The sequence below is a fragment of the Arachis stenosperma genome, chromosome 10, assembly GCF_014773155.1.
Source record: "Arachis stenosperma cultivar V10309 chromosome 10, arast.V10309.gnm1.PFL2, whole genome shotgun sequence".
Lineage (NCBI taxonomy): Eukaryota > Viridiplantae > Streptophyta > Magnoliopsida > Fabales > Fabaceae > Arachis > Arachis stenosperma.
Window position 1 is genome coordinate 106,949,614 of NC_080386.1, and position 17,252 is coordinate 106,966,865.

A 17,252-nucleotide genomic window follows, 5' to 3' on the forward strand; every position below is an offset into this window, starting at 1 on the left:
AAGTTGATTGTGCAATAAATCTTTCTCCTTTTTCACCCTATAGACGTTTGCAATGTAGCATTTGGATTAAGTCCAAAGTAGTTTTTGAGATTGTTCGTTTGCACCGAAAAAGTTTTTGAGATTTTAATTACATTATAAATATCTTTAAGATTAAAAAAATTGTATTATTATCATTTCAACAAATATTTATTGTCACAACTAAAATAACGTCGTTTTGTCTAATCCAACAAGTAAAGATATGTGTTAAGTTACTCAAGGTATGATGTGTAATTCGACAGAGAGGGATAGGAACCACATGTACAATTTTTTTAATCTTGGAGATTTTTATAGTGCAATTAAAATTTCGGTGATTTTTTTCGGTGCAAGCGGCCAATTTTAATTATCACTTTAGAGTTTAACAGAGTTTATGTCGTAATATTTTCTCTTATGTTGCAAATAGTTGGTGTTTTTTTATCTTGAAGCAGTTGGTATTTAATCCATGGCCTGACTATTGGCACACTCTTTGCTCAAAGATAAAGTCTCTATATTATATTTAATATTTAGTGGGAAGTATATAAGAATGAATTATATGTCAATATCCTATTTAGTTGAAGATAAATATAAAAATTGAAATAAACAAAATTACTAAAATATCTTTACTAATGAAAAAAATTAAAATTAGAATAAAATTCCCATTAGGTCATTCCACACATTGGAAACAAAAGAAACAAAGAGAGAGCAGAGACTGAACGAAAAGATATGGAAGAAGAGGAAGGAAAGAGAGGAGGAGAGGGAGAGACGAAACCGATGCCGGGTGTTCGTGCAGTTTGGATCGGTTTTTCAGTATAGAATTTACAGATGAAAAATAGAATACCTGATAGCACAGATTTTGCTTAGTATGTCATTTTTGTACAGTGAAATCATATTAGATGATAGATACAAGTGTTGATATCATTTAGTTCAAGGTGTTGGATTTTAGATCCTCCAATTTCATAGGAAAATTTTAAGAAGGATCTAAACTTTATCATGGATTTTATATACCTAACAATATTATAATAGCAATCTTATTTTTTATTAGTGTTTTGCTCAAGCTTCAAATTATTAGATGTCATATTGGGTTTTTTGCCTGTCTTGGATTTTTCAAAGGAAAACGAAAATGGTCGTTAAATATATATATTTCTATCGTATACTAATTTGGTATAACTACATAAGACTTCACAGAAAAGGACTTAATCTTAAGATTTTTGATAGAAAAATGATAAACAATTAAAAATACTTTCCTGTAATAATAAATGTTGATTGGCACATAGTTTTCTTTTTCTGTTTTTTCCTTAAAAAATTAAGTATTAATGTGTGTTTGGTAAAGTTTATTAATAAGGCATTTGTATTTAATTTTCAATTAAGAAAAATATGAAACAATTCAATACTAAATTTTTGTTAAGCAAAACTTTGGGTAAATCACATATATAAACCAAGTGGAGGCATATATTACATAATTTTACCAAATTTAAAAACGTTACAAAGATTTACTGGAAGGATAATTTTATGTAGCTCTAAATCTCTAATGATACTCATTCGAATTACACAAACTAAGAATAATTCGAAACATCAAATTCGAATTACAAGTGATCAACATAAATAGAATTGGACCATTCGAATTATGCATACATGAATTTCAGAGGTAATTTGAATCACCTTAATTCGAACAACACACACGTTTTATGATATAATTTGTAATGTTTTTCTACCCATTATTTTATTAAAAAATTAATAATTTATTAAAAAAATTTATATACAATATTCTTCTCCCATTCTTAATAGCTCATGAATATTTTTTTAATAAATTTATTTAAATTATACCACAAAAAATATTTTATTCTATGCAAAGTAATTTTTAAAAAAATGGCTTAAAAGATGTTAGGAGTATTATAAAATTTTGTAATGTTCCAGTGACTTAGGTAAATACATGCATGTATTTAAATTTTAAATAAAATACTCTACATAGTCAATAATAATTTAGAAATTAAAAAATATATATTTTTATCATGTATTTACTGAAGTCACTAGGATATTACAAATTTTTATAATACTCCTAACATTTTTTAAGTCATTTCTTATAAATTATTTTGTATGGAATAAAATATATTTTTTAATTATTTTGCATGGAATAAAATATTTTCTTTAATTTCTAAATTATTATTGACTATGTAGAGTATTTTATTTAAAATTTGAGTACATTTATGTATTTACCTAAGTCACTAGAACATTACAAATTTTTATAGTACTCCTAACATCTTTTAAGCAATTTTTTTAAATTATTTTGCATAAAATAAAATATTTTTTAGTGGTATAATTTAAATAAATTTATAAAAAAAATTTATTAAAAAATATTCATAAGCTATTAAAAATGGGCAAAATAATATTGTATGGAATTCGAATTGATAGCTCATTAATATTTTAAAGAAGTTTCGTAATTAAATATTTTGTTAGGCTTTTTCTAATGTATGGAATAAAATATTTTTTAATTTTTGAATTATTAATATTTTTTAATAATTTTTTTAAATAAATTATTAATTTTTTAATAAAAGAATGGGCAGAAGAGTATTGTAAATTATATCACAAGATGTGTTTAGTTCAAATCAAGGTGATTCGAATTACCCACAAAATTCATACATGCATAATTCGAATTGGTCCAATTCGATTTATGTTGATCACTTGTAATTCGAATGTGATGGATTCGAATTACTCATTGTAAATTATATCACAAGATGTGTTTAGTTCAAATCAAGGTGATTCGAATTACCCATAAAATTCATACATGCATAATTCGAATTGGTCCAATTCGATTTATGTTGATCACTTGTAATTCGAATGTGATGGATTCGAATTACTCATTGTAAATTATATCACAAGATGTGTTTAGTTCAAATCAAGGTGATTCGAATTACCCATAAAATTCATACATGCATAATTCGAATTGGTCCAATTCGATTTATGTTGATCACTTGTAATTCAAATGTGATGGATTCGAATTACTCTTTGTGTAATTCGAATGAGAATGAATCTCATTCGAACTACATGAAATTGTCCTTCTAGTAAATTCTTATAGCGTTTTTGAATTTGGTAAAATTATGTAATATATGCCTCCATTTGGTTTATATCTGTGATTTACCCCAAAACTTTTTATGTGTCTCATATTAATAGAAGTAAGCAACTCCATGGGTCTGATTGTTAGAGAGAATTATTGCCTTTTAATTTTGATTAGTCAGATAATATAACTATTTTACCAACTTATTTAAGGGTTTTAATAACTAGTAGAGGGAGAGGATGATTGAGAGGAGAGAGAGAGGGGAGATCGGTATAATTTTGTAACACGTCTCATAACAAATTCCTATAATAATATTAACATTACCAACTTCTAACACAGCATAATTAAATGTCAATTTGATAGAGTGGCTACAACAGCTTTGTGGACATAAAGAATCTAATAGCTTAACAAAGGCTTCTAAAAAATTATACTGCAGACTATGATTCATGTCAAACTGGAGATAAAGTTGTGGCTACCAAAGTGCCAATCTCCCCTGTCAATAGAACCATTCCAGTTTCTTCATTCAGGTTTCTTCAAATTCAAACAGTTATCTGACGCTCGTTTAAACAAATCCTGAACTTGATTTAATTCCTTCTCTAAAATCAAGAAGCAGGCAAGAATGTTAGCTAACAACCTTGATCAAATTATAGAGCAATGTAAGTTTACCGAATAAACAAAAGAACAAGGAAAAAAATGCTAAAGTAGCTTGAAACCAGTTCATTATTCAAAATCGTTGCACTTGTAGAATCTTATGTTATATAAATTGCACACATGGCTAACCATTCAAAACATCTTATTAGATACTTCTATTCAAGATTAAACAGTTCTTCTAAATATGAGTATGACCAAAATGTTGCTGTTCAATAAGGCCTCTAGTTAACAACTTTACTAGCTAGAGATCTCTCCTAATCATATCTTAGTAATCAACATTAATTTACATTTTAGTACGATCTGAATAGAAAATAAGCAGAAAACTCGGATGAAAAGATTGAAATTGGAGATAACCTGCAGCTTCGAGTTGCTTCTGTAGTTCTTGGCCTATAGCATCATTCTCAGCCTGTAATGTGAAGTACAAATATAAGCAGAATCCCAATGTAACAACTGATTCCCTCTTCAGATGAGGCTTTACATTATTAAGAACAGCAAAAACCCTAAAATAATAATTAAAAAAAAAAGATGAGACTAAAAAGCAGTTAGGTTGACACCTGTAGGTCAGCAATCCTTTTAATCTGCGCTTCTTCACCTCCCTCGGATATTGGAAGTGCCGCAACTAATGCATCAAACTGCAGGAAAGATACCAAAAACGTTTCAAGATTATAAGGATGATTAGGGCAGCAAAGAAAACAAGAAGTAAGGAACCCTGTGCTTTAGCTAAAATGGTGCATACCTGTTTAGCAGCCTTCACCAAACCAGCACTCATCAGCTTGGGCTGTTCAGAGAAGTTTGAGCCATCCTCGGTAGGATGAGGAGGTGGTTCAGGATAATGTGGTGAGAGCCGATTAGGAGGAGCATCCCTTTGCAAGGTCCCAATGGTATTGAAAGCAAGATGTGCAATCAAATTAACTTGTTCTTGTAATTGAGAAATTATATCCATTAAAACAGAAAATTCCTGGAGCAAAAGTTGAGACCTGGCAGAATCGAGCAGAGACAACCACCCACGCTGCAGTGCAAGCAGCAACAACCACGCACAGCTCGAGCACTCACTGGCGGAGGAGGGAGATGAGACGCAAGCACAAGACGCAGAGGATACGGCGAGAGGCACGGCGACGGCGGCGAGCGTGCGGTGGCGGTGAATCGAGGTGAGCTGAGAACAAGTGAGTGAGAGAGAGAGATGGGAGTGGGGTGGGTAGCTTCAGAACTAGGTTTTTTTTTGTTAAAATTAAAAACGTCAAACGACGTCGTTTAGGGGCAGGGATTTAAAAAAAATCCGAACCGTTTTTTTGTAAGGTTCTGAGAACCAAACCAGTTATCGAACCGTTTTAACTACTAATTTATTAATTTATTAGTTCAACCCATTTGACCGTGATTCAACCAAAAAAATCGTTTTATAATAAAAATATAAATAAACATACTAAAATATAATTATAGTTTAATATAAATTTTAAAATATCATCCAAATTAAAAGTATTACATAAACTATAATATTATAATCTCAATACAAACTCAAAAGTCAAATAACAAAAACAACCAAACATAAAATGCCAACATCTAAATTTGTCAACAACCAAACATAAACTGCCATATTTTGTAAACATGTAGCAGAACCACCAAACAACCTCCACCATTTATCTACAAGGTACAATCCTATAACGATGTTATTAGTTATCAAATTAAGAAAATGAAAGCATAAAATATGTGTATAGACATGGCTGCAATCACACTCCTCCACCATTCATATATGTTTGTGCATGTTTTCTGACATGATTGTAAATAGATTGAAAGGCAAGCAGTATGCAACTATTTGGGTTCTAAAATGGTATTTTATCTCCAATAAATAAATATTGATGCTGAATTATGTTCAAACTCAGTTCAACTTTTACTTTAGTCCTTAGCTCCTTATTCCTTTAGTTCAATTTTTTAGTACTTCTACCAAATATATAAAAAAGCAAAAGAAAAAAAAGGGAAGAAAGAAGGATGCATAATCATTCATTTTTATTTTTAATAATTGCAAATATTTTAATTTTAAACAAAAATAAGTGTACAGAATAATTTTAGTTTTGGGTGGCAAGTGGTAACCATTGATTTTGGGTGGCAAGTGGTAACCATTGATTTTGGGTTTGAGTTTCAAATCTTCTGGCAAATTATTATGACCTTCACAACTGATAATTGTTCTGAACAACAATGTCCTTTTCAAGTGCTGGTTATTGCCAAACACATGAACTATCAATAGAGAAAAAACTGGGTTTAGTGAAAGTGACATTTCAACCATTTACCAGTGCTTCAAATTATTATGAGTTATGATTTGCCATGTAGAGAGATCCCATCATCCTTCCATCTATTAATTATTATTAATTAATTATTATTAATTATTAATAAATAATAATAATAAATACAGTTATTAAAAGTTTTAGCTTCTAGTTCTTTACTCTTCCCTGCATTTCCATCGAGGAGTGCTACACATACAAGTCTTTTTGACTTACAAGTCTTACAAGTTACTAGGCCTTTTAATACGTTATTCAATGTTTCCTGTTTTCAAAGCGCTACACTCAGAACGGTTCTTCTTCTTCTTCTTTTTCTTCTTCGTTTTTTTTTTATTTTCATGATTTCTGAAATCAAGCTTTGAAATCGTTTTGAAGAAGAAGAAGCAGCAGAAGATGAGGAGAAAGAGAAAGAGTTCTGAATTATGTAACGAATTTTGGGTGTATTTCTTAAATACTTTAGGTGTATTTTTCGTAATCCTTTGGGTGTATTTCTGTAATCCTTTTGAAGATAATGGAACTTCAGAAATACACCCAAACGATTACAGAAGTACACCTAAAATAATTACAGAAATACACCCAAAAGATTACAGAAATACATCCAAACGGTTACAGGAATTCACCCAAACGATTATAGAAAATACACCCAAAGGATTACAGAAAATACACCCAAAATTCGTTAAAATACATCTTATGCATAATTCAGAACTCTTTCTCTTTCTCCTCCTCATCTTCTACTATTTCTTCTTCTTCAAAAACGAGAAAAATCGAAAAAAAAAAGATAAAACAGAGAAAAAGAACGTAAATGAAGAAGAAGAGGAAGACGATGAAGAAGAACGTACAAAAACGAAAGAAAAGGAGAAAAAGAAGAGTAAGAGGAAGAAGAATGTGCAGCAAGAAGAGGAAGAAGAAGGAGAAAGAGAAGGCAAGAAACGAAAGAAAAGAAGAAGGAGAAGACGAAGAGGAAGAAGAATGATTGGAAACGTGTTTTGAGCGTTAGTTTTAATTGAACTTGTAAGACTTACAAGCCTTAATCGCTTGTATGCGAAGAATTACTCATTCCGAAACCATTAATAGCAATAAGCATTTAAGAACTATAAGATAAAAAATATCAGACATAGATAATTTAGACACAGTGATACACAATAAACAAAATCAACAGCAGCAAGGTTGGAATAAAAAATATCAGAATCAAATCACAGATGAACTGATTAACTAACAAACTAAAACCACAATTACAGTTACAAAAATAAAAAATACCTTCGAGGGAAGGGCTGTGCGATGGAACAGAGCTGACGCTGCTGAAGGACTGGAGCGCGGTGGAACAGAGCTGGCGCCGCGGGACAGCAGCTGCGCGATGGAGACACAAGGCGCGGCGGGACAGTGGCTGTGCGATGGAGGCACGAGGCGCGGCTGGGCAGTGGCTCTGCGATGGAGGCACGAGGCGCGGCGGGATAGTGGCTACTAAGTTCGATCGGTGGCGGAGACCACGGTAGTGGGGAAAGCCGCTTCCAGAAGTTGCGACGGCGGCGATAACAGGGCGGTGGCTGGACGGAAGTGAGGGAGTGAGGTCGTGAGGCAGTGAGGGTGCTGCAGTTTAGTTAGGGTTTCTTTGAAGCATGAAACAAAACAGCGCCGTTTGGGGAATTTTTGAAAACCGGCCGGGTCCCTGTTCGGTTCGACTGACCAGCTCCCGGCCGGTTCGGCGGTTCATCATCGGTTTTCAAATTTGGCGGTTGTAGTCTTTAACCGAATCACAAACCTCGTCGGTTCACGGTTCGACCGGATGGTTCGAACCGGTTTTAAAAACCTTGGATTTTTGGCTTTTTCAACTATACACCTGACTGTAGAAACATTGGGGACTGGGGAGAGAGTGGGAAGAAATGGTTACTACTACTATGTTGTCTGTCCCGAACATGAGAACACTGGAAACAAGGTTGGGGGCAGGGTCTTACCTTGCTCAACCTTGTTTTTGGTGCAGCTGCAACTTCAATCCCACAGTTTCATTGTCAGTAGTATCATGTAAAATTCAAAAGCCTGCCACAGGACTTACTACCAAGAAAACGAAGCTTAATTCTTCAGACTCATTGAATCAAACAGTTGGTGGGCACAACAAGGAGAAGAAGAGAAGAGTGTTCTTTTTAGATGTTAATCCACTCTGTTACGAAGGAAGCAAACCTAGCTTGCACTCTTTTCTTCGATGGCTCTCTCTTTTCCTCTCCCAAGTCAGCCATACTGACCCTGTCATTGCTGTAAGACTCTGTAACATTCTTTCTGCCTTAAATTTTGGTTCTGCTGTTGCCCCCATGAATTGAATTGATTATGGTTTGTTTCAATATTTGTATATAAGGTTAAAACTACTTGATAAATTTCGTTAATCCAATTGTGATAACCCTTTGAGATTTATCTCATGATTAAGCAGGTTGTTGACGGAGAAAGAGGTAGTGAGCATCGTAGACAATTACTACCTTCTTATAAAGCACAGAGAACAAAGTTCATGAGACACTTATCATCTTCACAGAGACTTTCAAAAGGCTATGTTGGCAAGTCCTATCAAGTTATCAGCGATGTTCTTCGAAAATGCAATGTGCCTGTGAGTTTTTATTCTCATGAAAATATGCTTTGTGTCTATATATGCCTTAATATTTGATTATTTACTTTACTTTGATTCAATCACATTATTCATTAGTGCAAGATGAAAGCATGCAGATTATAAAAGTCGATGGCCATGAAGCCGATGATGTTGTGGCTACACTTGCAGGACAAGTTCTTGATAAAGGATTTCGAGTGGTGATAGCCTCCCCTGATAAGGATTTCAAACAGCTTATCTCTGAAGATGTGCAAATAGTTATGCCATTGCCGGAGTTAAGAAGGTGGTCTTTCTACACCCTGAAGCACTACAAAGATCAGTATAATTGTGACCCCCAATCTGATCTGAGTCTTAGTGAGTACAACATACACCTAGCCATCGTTTGATATGTTTGACATATATATTCATTGACAATATGTGAAGTTCTTGTAACTGGTGATAAATCTTAATGTCATTATGTCTAATATTGTTATTAATGTGTGCTCTCGCTTTGTAGGATGTATTGTAGGTGATGAAGTAGATGGTGTTCCTGGTATCCAACATGTGGTCCCTAGTTTTGGTCGAAAGACTGCTGTAAAACTTATTAAGAAGCATGGATCATTGGAAAATTTATTAGGTGCAGCTGCAATAAGGACTGTGGGCAAACCATATGCACAAGATGCCCTTACAAAGTATGCCGATTACTTACGCCGAAACTATCAAGTTCTTGCCTTGAATAGGTGCCACTGCTGTTTCCTTCTAAATCTTTTGTTCACATCGGAATGTTGCTTTTTTGGTTTGAATGATAAGGATAATTCTTGCAAATGCATCCTCTCCTCCTATCTTCAAACATCCTCACTTTCTTCCTTTTTGACAACTAAAGATCACGTTTTGTGACAGACATGTAAATGTTCAACTTTTGGAAGAGTGGTTAGTTGACAGAAACACAAACAATGATAAAATTGCACTATCCACCTTTTTGAAATATTTGGAAGGAAGTAAAGAGTGACTCACAATGACTAACTCAACGGTTGAATCCTTACAGGTATGTGATTCAGAATATCTACCTTCAGATTCATATTTTTCCTTACTCTGGGCCAAAGAATTGGTATATGGTAGTATTAATATTATTCACTTTTGCACTAGTAGATATAACATAACAAAATTACTGAGACATATAAGGTTTTACTAATAATTGAATGTGACACCTATGTTTTGCAGAAGAATTGGCATGCCAAAAATTTTATGTTGCATAGTTAGAGGGACTCTAATCTATGCAAATGAGATCAAAGCTGTGTAGGCTAGCAAAGGACCAGCTAAACCTGAGTAGAGAAAGATTGAGTCACATTGTCTCGCACAAGATTGATCCATTGTCACCATATCAATGAACAATATTCAAGTAATAGGGAAGAATTTGAGGCTATTATTTAGGCAACACTAAACAATAAAATGATTCATTGAAGAGTCGAGACATTTCAATTTTCAGTGGGTATTCATGTTGCTCAATTTACTTGTGAAATTGCTTTAATTACCTTTGTATTTGCATTTTGTTGACAAAGATTTTCGCGAAGATCCTTTTATTTGTTATAAAACATAAAGAATTTCATTAGCAGCAAGATACTTTTCGAAGCAATGACACCAATGTGTTCAAACACTTCACTTACCAGGTGCTTGGAAGATCAATTTTTCTAATGAGAAATTTGGAGGATAAAGAAATGTCTCTACCATGAATTGATTTGTGATTAATAACAATAACAATAGATCTGTGATATGTACCTTAAAAACAAATAACTTGATTGGTGTTTAAAAAAGTAAAATAAAATCACAAGACATTCGACCTGAATCGACTCATTCGAATTTGATTACCAAAACTACATAATTACTATAATATTTGTAATATATAATTAAAAATCATTATTGTATCTTTGTAAAATCCGATCTAAGAAAATTAATATGCCCCCTCATTTGGTAGACAGAGTCAATATATATGACACTAAATTTTATTCTCGAATTAACCCTGTGGCACTGTGGCAGGATTTGAATCGTAGATTGCAAGATGGATAAAAATTTGTACATCAATTGGTTCTATAAGGTAATAGACTGCTAGAGAAATTGTGTCCATACAACAATGAAAATAAGGACTAAACAAAACTGTTCAGCAGGCTGGACTGAACTCTAAAGTCGGGCGGATCATTTTCCATACTGAGAATTGTGAAGCAGAATGAGCTTCAATCCACTTGCAGCACCCTTTGATGACTTCCTCACCGGCAGACGACAGTATTTCTCCCTCAAAACATGATCATCCTGACAAGACCAAGTCTGCCCTCGAGGAGAGCTGTTGGTCCATAGGAACCTCTCTGAGAATGGATTCACCAGGCTCGCGCGAAATTCCTGCGCTGGTTCACAGAGCAACCCCTGCAGTAACAATCATAGAGAATTTCATCCAAGACAGTTTGGAAAATGAAAACCATGATTGCAAATATGAAAAGTGTATACTATACCTCTGCCATGCTTTTGATCTTCAAAGTGACATCCTCACTAAGCAGGACAAGTTGTCCATCATTTTTCCTTCTTTTATATGAAAGAGCAAAGTCAAGGATTTGATCTTCCGCTGTCGGTGAAGCTATTTCCAAAATCGCAGCAGGAAAAGTCCAACTCTCTTCATTAAACTGAGTTCGAGGAGAAGCAGGTGGAGTAGGAGCAATCAACCTTTCTTCTTCCATTGAGCTTTGGACATGAATCCACCATCTTGTCTTCACCATACAGTCCTCAATCCATTCTAGTGCCAAGGAAGCCTCTGAGTTTCTTTTAAAAATCGAGTACTGTCTCTTCTTACTGTCCAGCTCCCTTATGACTGAATATTACAGAACGACAACCAGATTTATGAGGATTGAAAAACAGCAAAATTTGAAGCAGTTAGTGAGGCAAAAATCTTGACAAAAATATATTACCTGATCTTGGGACGATTAATTGAGTTCCCTTGAGACCTTGTAAAAGCTGTAGAGCATTCCTTGATTCCTTGTTCATAAGAGTTGCAGTGTCCACAACCATATCCCAGCTCCTCTTTTGGTCCCAGCAAATATCCTGTTCATGCAACAGATGTGTAAGCATTCACTAAAATAATTTTCTTTAATCAATCATAATAAGCATAAATGGATTATTTTCCTTATGTCTACTTACCGAATGGTTGATGTGCATGTCAAACATTCGTCCATCCTTACTAACATCAATGCCTTTTGCAGCAGAAACAGGACGGGTGGTCCCTCCTGCATCTATTAGAAGTTGGAAGGGCACCCTTGCCACTCTGTTATCCAGTGTCATAGTATCTGTTGCCAGCTCAATATGATTGCCAAAAGGTTTTCTTTGCGACTTCGGTTCTTGGGCTAGTTTTGGAGTTGCGTTCTCTTTCTTTGAAGCGGCCATTATCTTTCGATTTGAACTTTTTGAGCACTGTGCCAACTCAAGACTGCCAAAAGGCTTTCTTCGTGATTTGTGTTCTGGGGATACTTTTGGAGCTTCATTCTCTTTGTGTGAGGAGGGAATTATATTTTCATCTGGATAGATGTTGGCACTAAACAGCCTCTCTGAATTTTGTGAACATTGAGCTTTGGAACATTTAGTTTCTTCGAGAATACTCTTCTTTGCCAGATTATGCAGTCTAAGAATATTTGGGCTGAGATTTTCCTGATCTGGAGCAAATAATTCTTCTTTCACTCCATCCAAAACAGAGAAAAGATCCTTCTGCGACCTTTGAGACTTGGAAGGCTTAACTTCTTCAAGCATGCCCATCTTTTTGGAGCATAGCAATTGAAGGGTATTTGGACTGAAGTTTTCCTTATCTGGAGTGAAGATTTCATCATCGTCGTCTTCTTCCTCATCAGCACTAGCCTTGCTCCTCCTAGATGCGCTCTTGCTGGTTTGAATTTGGGGAGCATTGGCAGCTTTACCCCTTCTTGACCAAATATTACTATTTGTTGATTTTTTAGCCATTGCTTCTTTGCAACTTCCAAAGGTTTCCATATTATATTGGAGGGTCTTGTTATTCCTAATACTCAGAACAGTTTCTGAAGCCATTGACGAATTCTCCGACTCTAGCTGAAGTGATGAGGAGCAGATACCAGCAGTGTATTTGTTTCCAATATCTTCAAGTATCTCATCCAGTGGTAACTCTTCACCACATGGATCTTCTTTCTCTCCATCAGGTAGTGAATCCACACCAACTTCAACTTCGATGTGTTTACCATTCGTATAAGGAATTACTTCCTCAACTGACCTGCATGTGTCGTCGTAACTGCACACTCCTCCTCCAGCAGATAAAATGTCAGTAACCTTTCCAGTATCTTTGGCTGTACACTCATACTCAGATTCTGTATGTATTATAGCCTTGGCTACACATTCTTCCTCGAAAGATGCAGGATCAGTATTAAAAAGCAAGCAGGACCACTGATTTTCACAGGACGACAATTGAGAAGGAATTTTGCCAGGTGGAGTGTAGAATCCCTGCATCTCAGTTCCCTGGCCAACAACTTTCACAGCTTTCATACATGTACTCTCTGACCAATAATCTGTCCACGTCTCAACACATTTGGCAGCTGATTCCACACCAGGTGGTGAATGAACCTCTATTATAGAGTCAGAGAGTTTATTTTCAACAGCAGAGCTTGGAAATCCAATCATTTCATCTCTGCATTGACTCTTCATTTCTTCCAACACGGGGGATGCGGCTAGAATCACATTTTCTTTGGTAACTCCGAAATTCTCATCAAGGAATAAAGAGGAGATACACTTGAGAATTGAATCCACTGACTGAATTTCTTCCTCTTCAACAGGAATACAATTCTTCAACATCTACAAAAATGCAGCAACATAAACTTCCAACAAGGATAAAAACGACAAAGCAAGCCTTATTCCATAACACAAAGCAATGTTTACAAGGCTCAAAACAAGAGTGTGACACATAATATAATAAAAATTGCTAACAAAACCATAAAGAAATAAGCATACAGCAAGCAGAATATCACAAATAATTCTACCTGTTTTCTCTCCTCTTCCTCTTCTTGTTGTTCTTCCTCTGGAACCGCCTCAAGCTGGGACAGAAATAGGTTTTCCATATCATAGGCACGGTTAATGGGAATCCAATGGAGACGATAAACCCTGCTGGAAACCCCGATCTTGAGCGTGTCACCTGCCTTCATCTCCACGCTAGCTCCAGCTTCCACCTTCTTCCCAGAAATCCATGTCCCGTGAACTGCAAATAAAACGGAAAAGAGAGACCTGCCATCAAGCTTCTTCCAACGGATAAAAAGAAAAACAAAAAGACGAGATTAAGGAGTACCGGAAGATAAATCTTGAACGAAGAGAGATTGAGAGGAGGGTTTGGAACGGATTTGGAGGTGGAATCGGCTGATGCTGGGGTGAGTGAGCATGAGATCGCAATCAGGGTGGCGACCAACCATCAGAACATCTTCGTGAGAGCTTCTTGAGGCTGACGGTGACGGGGGCTTGTTGACAATGAAGATGTTCTTCAGGATCGTGTTGTTCTTCAGCACTGTGAAAACTGGGATCTTTACCTCCTCTTCTTCTTCAGCTTTTGATTTGGAAGCCATTCCTTCTTCTTTGACGGAAAATTTTCTCAGCAAGAGGAAAGGGAAATGGGAGTAGACAAGAATGGAGAATAGAGGGTTTTTTAATTTGATTTTTTAAATTACTCGACCGTTGAAGCTTCAAACGGCTATTGGCCAAATGCACGCGTTACAAAATGATGATATAGATAGACTGCAATTATTAGGCTATGGGAGATTGCGGATTTTAAAATTGTTCCTATATTTCAATAACAATTTCATTATTCTTTCGAGCATAACCAAATGCAATTATGCACATAAAAGGATTGAGCCGGTTGCTTGTGTATCAGTATTATACTATCGCGAGTTGCTTGACTATACAATTTAAACATGAAGATTCAAAAGTATCACCTTCTCAACTAGCTATGATCCCATATGTATTAGGGAACCGCTAATCTTATTTACGTTTTTTCTCAACTAGCTCTTTACACGTTGCATTATCCTGTGCATTTCCTTGCATTGTTTCGTGATTTATACAGAGCGAATTTTCACTCAAAAAACTAAATAAAAATTCTCATGAATGCTTCGTATGAACACCGTTGCCGTCAAAATGTTCTTATACACCAACACACCGTTACAAATTTACATACAGCATTTGCCCTACTCTTTGATATTCCAAAAATTTTAAGAGCCAACCAATAGTCAAATTCCAGACGAAGTTTACACGGCACGAGTATTGAAGAAAAATAAGTGAACGGCTCTCAACAAGGAAACAAAAATAAATAAACAAATAAAGGAAATAGTTCTCGTCCTTGATTATCCATGGTTATGATGAACACGAGCTAAAAGGGGTAAAATTATACCCCCACTTCCCCTTTGAATAGTGTAGTAAGTATACATGGAAAGAAGGTATATAAACAATGAGCACTAAATAAGAAAAACAACAACAAAAAATCCATCTCTACGACCATGTAATCTGATCTCCTCACTGCGACGAAATTCCTTAGAGTTTAATCCGGAAGGAAAAAAAAGATAGTATGAACAACTATTCCTCCTTACTACGAGCAATGCTTGCACGATGTCTTAGTTCAGCTCTTTTCCACCTAACAATCAAGTAACACAAGGAGAAAAGTGTGTTGATCTGCCAGTGACAAGATACTTCAAGTTAATGTATTGAATAAGAAGAGAGGACTATCATTTAAATGAGTTACATGATGGAAAATACTAACCAGAATTATCATAGCAATGACAAGAAGGGGCCCCGACCAAAGAACTGAGATAAATAGTCCATTTGGATCAAAATAGTTTTGACTAGAGAAGCTTTTCGAGTTCATCCTCAGAACAGTGTTAAGCCTCTCAGCGAGATATACACCAGCCACTGCATTAGAACATTCTCTCAGTAAGAAAAGATACATAAAGACGAGAAATTCAAGAATATCTTCAAGACTGCCATTCAACCACACAAAGAGATGTGTCAATGAATATAATAGAGATGTTTAAATGGTATTACAAATCGCGGAGAAATTCATTGATATCTTCAAGATTTAGTGACTTCCAATGATTCACCTACTTAACAACTTGTTACAAAATTGTCATACTCCCAAGTCCTAAACACATTGCTGCATTCTAGCTACATTCATTTAGTAAATCAAAAAAATCAAAACGATATTTCATATCAGCATCACTCACCAGTGGTTACTAGTTAAGATCATCCTAAACAAATATATCTAGTTCCGTAGGCCCTCTTCCTTATGTGACAAGTTTAGAAATGTTCACAATGATCAAATCAAATGCGACAAGAGAGAAAAAGGATTCGCACACATGAAATAAAAAATCAAAATCAAAATGAAAATTTCACATAAATATTGCATATTATGAAAAGTAACAGATCATATTCATACATGTGAGAAGAAACAAACACATCTGGAAGTTAGTTTTCCTCCTGGTGATGATAGTCACAAGAAGCAACACTATGTGGAACCCAACCAAACCAATCAACCATGGTTCCTGAAATACAACCAACTAACTGTCTTAACTAACTGAATTGAAATAATAACAGAATTAACAAATCCATATTTCACATTATTACCTGACCCCTTATGTGATTTTAGCTAGAGTATGGCTAGCAATTAATAACACATTGTTAGATGATTATTGGAATGATTAGTTAAGTTATTCTTGTAATGAACTTGTTAGTCATAGCCAATATAAATAGCGAGGCAACTAACAGAATCAGTTTCAGATTGCCAATTTCATTTCATTCCTTTTTTTCATCTTTCTTACTGTGTTTTCTAAAAACATCTCTTTTCCCTCTTCCTCTTACAATTTCCCACATTCTTAACACACATTATTAATTAATCAACACGCAGATCCACACAGATTTGGAATTCAATTGTGAATTAACTTACCTTCCAATCAATGGCATGGAAGAAGCCGATGAAGTTATCGTATGCGGGGCGGAGGCCGGCACGAAGCTCGGAAGACAGCTTCTGGACGAGATCCGCCATGAGATCCATGTGCTCCTCCACTGCAGATTTCACCTCCTCCATTCTAACTAACTTCAAAGCTATTTGTGAAATCGATGAATCTGCATTACAATTTGGAACTATAACAATTAGAATCAACGACAGCAGCAACCGCAACTGAAGCTAGATTCTTCTCGTGAATCTTCGTCAAACCCCCCAACCTTCTCAGGCTTCTCATTGAGGGCCCGTAACTGGGCTGGGCCCAATATAAATTTCGGTAACCGAAACTAGACCAAAAGAAAGCATGCTTTATCATGGACCCCAAAAATCAATTTGGGTTGGTCGAGTGGTCAGCTCACTCGTCCGCTTAAGCAAGTGTCAAAAGTTCAAACTCTGTCTTGTGCATACAACAAAAGATGAATTATATAATATATAATATAATAATGCTAATTCTAAAATATTTTATTTCACAGTGCATAATACAGTTGTTGTCTTGTTGAGATATGCTTGAAAATTTTCTAATACCATTATTTTCTGTGTTGCACATTTAAAAGTATAACAAGTGGGGTCATGGCTCCAGACAATTTTAAAATTGAGTTGTTAGTTTAATGACTAATTATAAAAACTTTTTATTTCATGATTTGAGTTTAAATTCTAATTATTATATTTTCA

The 17,252-nt window shown here is 35.1% G+C and overlaps 4 protein-coding genes across 7 annotated transcripts; 1 reads left to right on the forward strand and 3 right to left on the reverse strand.

Annotated features, from left to right (window-relative positions):
* Positions 1–3,340: 3,340 nt before the first annotated feature.
* LOC130954159 (mediator of RNA polymerase II transcription subunit 21-like) lies at positions 3,341–7,412 on the reverse strand. The gene is made up of 5 exons (XM_057880894.1): positions 7,246–7,412; positions 4,455–4,871; positions 4,273–4,350; positions 4,073–4,124; positions 3,341–3,663 (listed from the first exon to the last, which is right to left on the reverse strand). The coding sequence occupies exons 2-5, from the start codon at positions 4,659–4,661 to the stop codon at positions 3,587–3,589; spliced, it is 414 nt and encodes a 137-aa protein (XP_057736877.1). The 5' UTR covers positions 4,662–4,871; positions 7,246–7,412; the 3' UTR covers positions 3,341–3,586.
* Positions 7,413–7,551: 139 nt separating this feature from the next.
* LOC130954157 (uncharacterized) lies at positions 7,552–10,187 on the forward strand. 3 transcript variants are annotated; one of them, XM_057880892.1, is made up of 6 exons: positions 7,552–8,237; positions 8,408–8,578; positions 8,695–8,929; positions 9,072–9,294; positions 9,600–9,669; positions 9,776–10,187. In XM_057880892.1, exons 1-6 carry the CDS (start codon positions 7,869–7,871, stop codon positions 9,812–9,814), a joined length of 1,107 nt encoding a protein of 368 aa, XP_057736875.1. In that variant the 5' UTR covers positions 7,552–7,868; the 3' UTR covers positions 9,815–10,187. The 3 variants fall into 3 exon arrangements, with proteins under 3 accessions (XP_057736875.1, XP_057736876.1, XP_057736874.1); XM_057880893.1 differs by having other exon boundaries at positions 9,600–9,662; XM_057880891.1 differs by lacking the exon at positions 9,600–9,669 and adding an exon at positions 9,455–9,599 and having other exon boundaries at positions 9,776–10,184.
* A 550-nt stretch (positions 10,188–10,737) lies between these two features.
* On the reverse strand, positions 10,738–14,204 carry LOC130954832 (FHA domain-containing protein PS1-like). Its single transcript, XM_057881605.1, has 6 exons — positions 13,890–14,204; positions 13,588–13,802; positions 11,735–13,402; positions 11,506–11,638; positions 11,056–11,408; positions 10,738–10,969 (listed from the first exon to the last, which is right to left on the reverse strand). The coding sequence occupies exons 1-6, from the start codon at positions 14,158–14,160 to the stop codon at positions 10,745–10,747; spliced, it is 2,865 nt and encodes a 954-aa protein (XP_057737588.1). The 5' UTR covers positions 14,161–14,204; the 3' UTR covers positions 10,738–10,744.
* A 704-nt stretch (positions 14,205–14,908) lies between these two features.
* On the reverse strand, positions 14,909–16,823 carry LOC130956202 (uncharacterized). 2 transcript variants are annotated; one of them, XM_057883249.1, is made up of 4 exons: positions 16,524–16,823; positions 16,017–16,122; positions 15,345–15,493; positions 14,909–15,218 (listed from the first exon to the last, which is right to left on the reverse strand). In XM_057883249.1, the coding sequence occupies exons 1-4, from the start codon at positions 16,662–16,664 to the stop codon at positions 15,204–15,206; spliced, it is 411 nt and encodes a 136-aa protein (XP_057739232.1). In that variant the 5' UTR covers positions 16,665–16,823; the 3' UTR covers positions 14,909–15,203. The 2 variants fall into 2 exon arrangements, with proteins under 2 accessions (XP_057739232.1, XP_057739231.1); XM_057883248.1 differs by having other exon boundaries at positions 14,909–15,256; positions 16,524–16,822.
* Between the last annotated feature and the right edge of the window lie 429 nt (positions 16,824–17,252).

What these genes read in the sequence shown, in the direction of transcription:
- LOC130954159 (XM_057880894.1), bottom strand. Translation starts at nt 4,661, where the DNA reads ATGGATATAATTTCTCAATTACAAGAACAAGTTAATTTGATTGCACAT. An exon ending in AAAGGATTGCTGACCTACAG is followed by an intron (nt 4,125 to 4,272) that starts GTGTCAACCTAA and finishes TTCACATTACAG; the next exon opens with GCTGAGAATGATGCTATAGG. An exon ending in GAAGCAACTCGAAGCTGCAG is followed by an intron (nt 3,664 to 4,072) that starts GTTATCTCCAAT and finishes TCTTGATTTTAG; the next exon opens with AGAAGGAATTAAATCAAGTT.
- LOC130954157 (XM_057880892.1), top strand. Translation starts at nt 7,869, where the DNA reads ATGGTTACTACTACTATGTTGTCTGTCCCGAACATGAGAACACTGGAA. An exon ending in ATACTGACCCTGTCATTGCT is followed by an intron (nt 8,238 to 8,407) that starts GTAAGACTCTGT and finishes ATGATTAAGCAG; the next exon opens with GTTGTTGACGGAGAAAGAGG. An exon ending in TTCGAAAATGCAATGTGCCT is followed by an intron (nt 8,579 to 8,694) that starts GTGAGTTTTTAT and finishes GAAAGCATGCAG; the next exon opens with ATTATAAAAGTCGATGGCCA.
- LOC130954832 (XM_057881605.1), bottom strand. Translation starts at nt 14,160, where the DNA reads ATGGCTTCCAAATCAAAAGCTGAAGAAGAAGAGGAGGTAAAGATCCCA. An exon ending in ATTAATCGTCCCAAGATCAG is followed by an intron (nt 11,409 to 11,505) that starts GTAATATATTTT and finishes TGTAATATTCAG; the next exon opens with TCATAAGGGAGCTGGACAGT. An exon ending in AGATCAAAAGCATGGCAGAG is followed by an intron (nt 10,970 to 11,055) that starts GTATAGTATACA and finishes TTGTTACTGCAG; the next exon opens with GGGTTGCTCTGTGAACCAGC.
- LOC130956202 (XM_057883248.1), bottom strand. Translation starts at nt 16,664, where the DNA reads ATGGAGGAGGTGAAATCTGCAGTGGAGGAGCACATGGATCTCATGGCG. An exon ending in TCCATGCCATTGATTGGAAG is followed by an intron (nt 16,123 to 16,523) that starts GTAAGTTAATTC and finishes GTTGTATTTCAG; the next exon opens with GAACCATGGTTGATTGGTTT. An exon ending in GTGTTTGTTTCTTCTCACAT is followed by an intron (nt 15,494 to 16,016) that starts GTATGAATATGA and finishes GTTCTAATGCAG; the next exon opens with TGGCTGGTGTATATCTCGCT.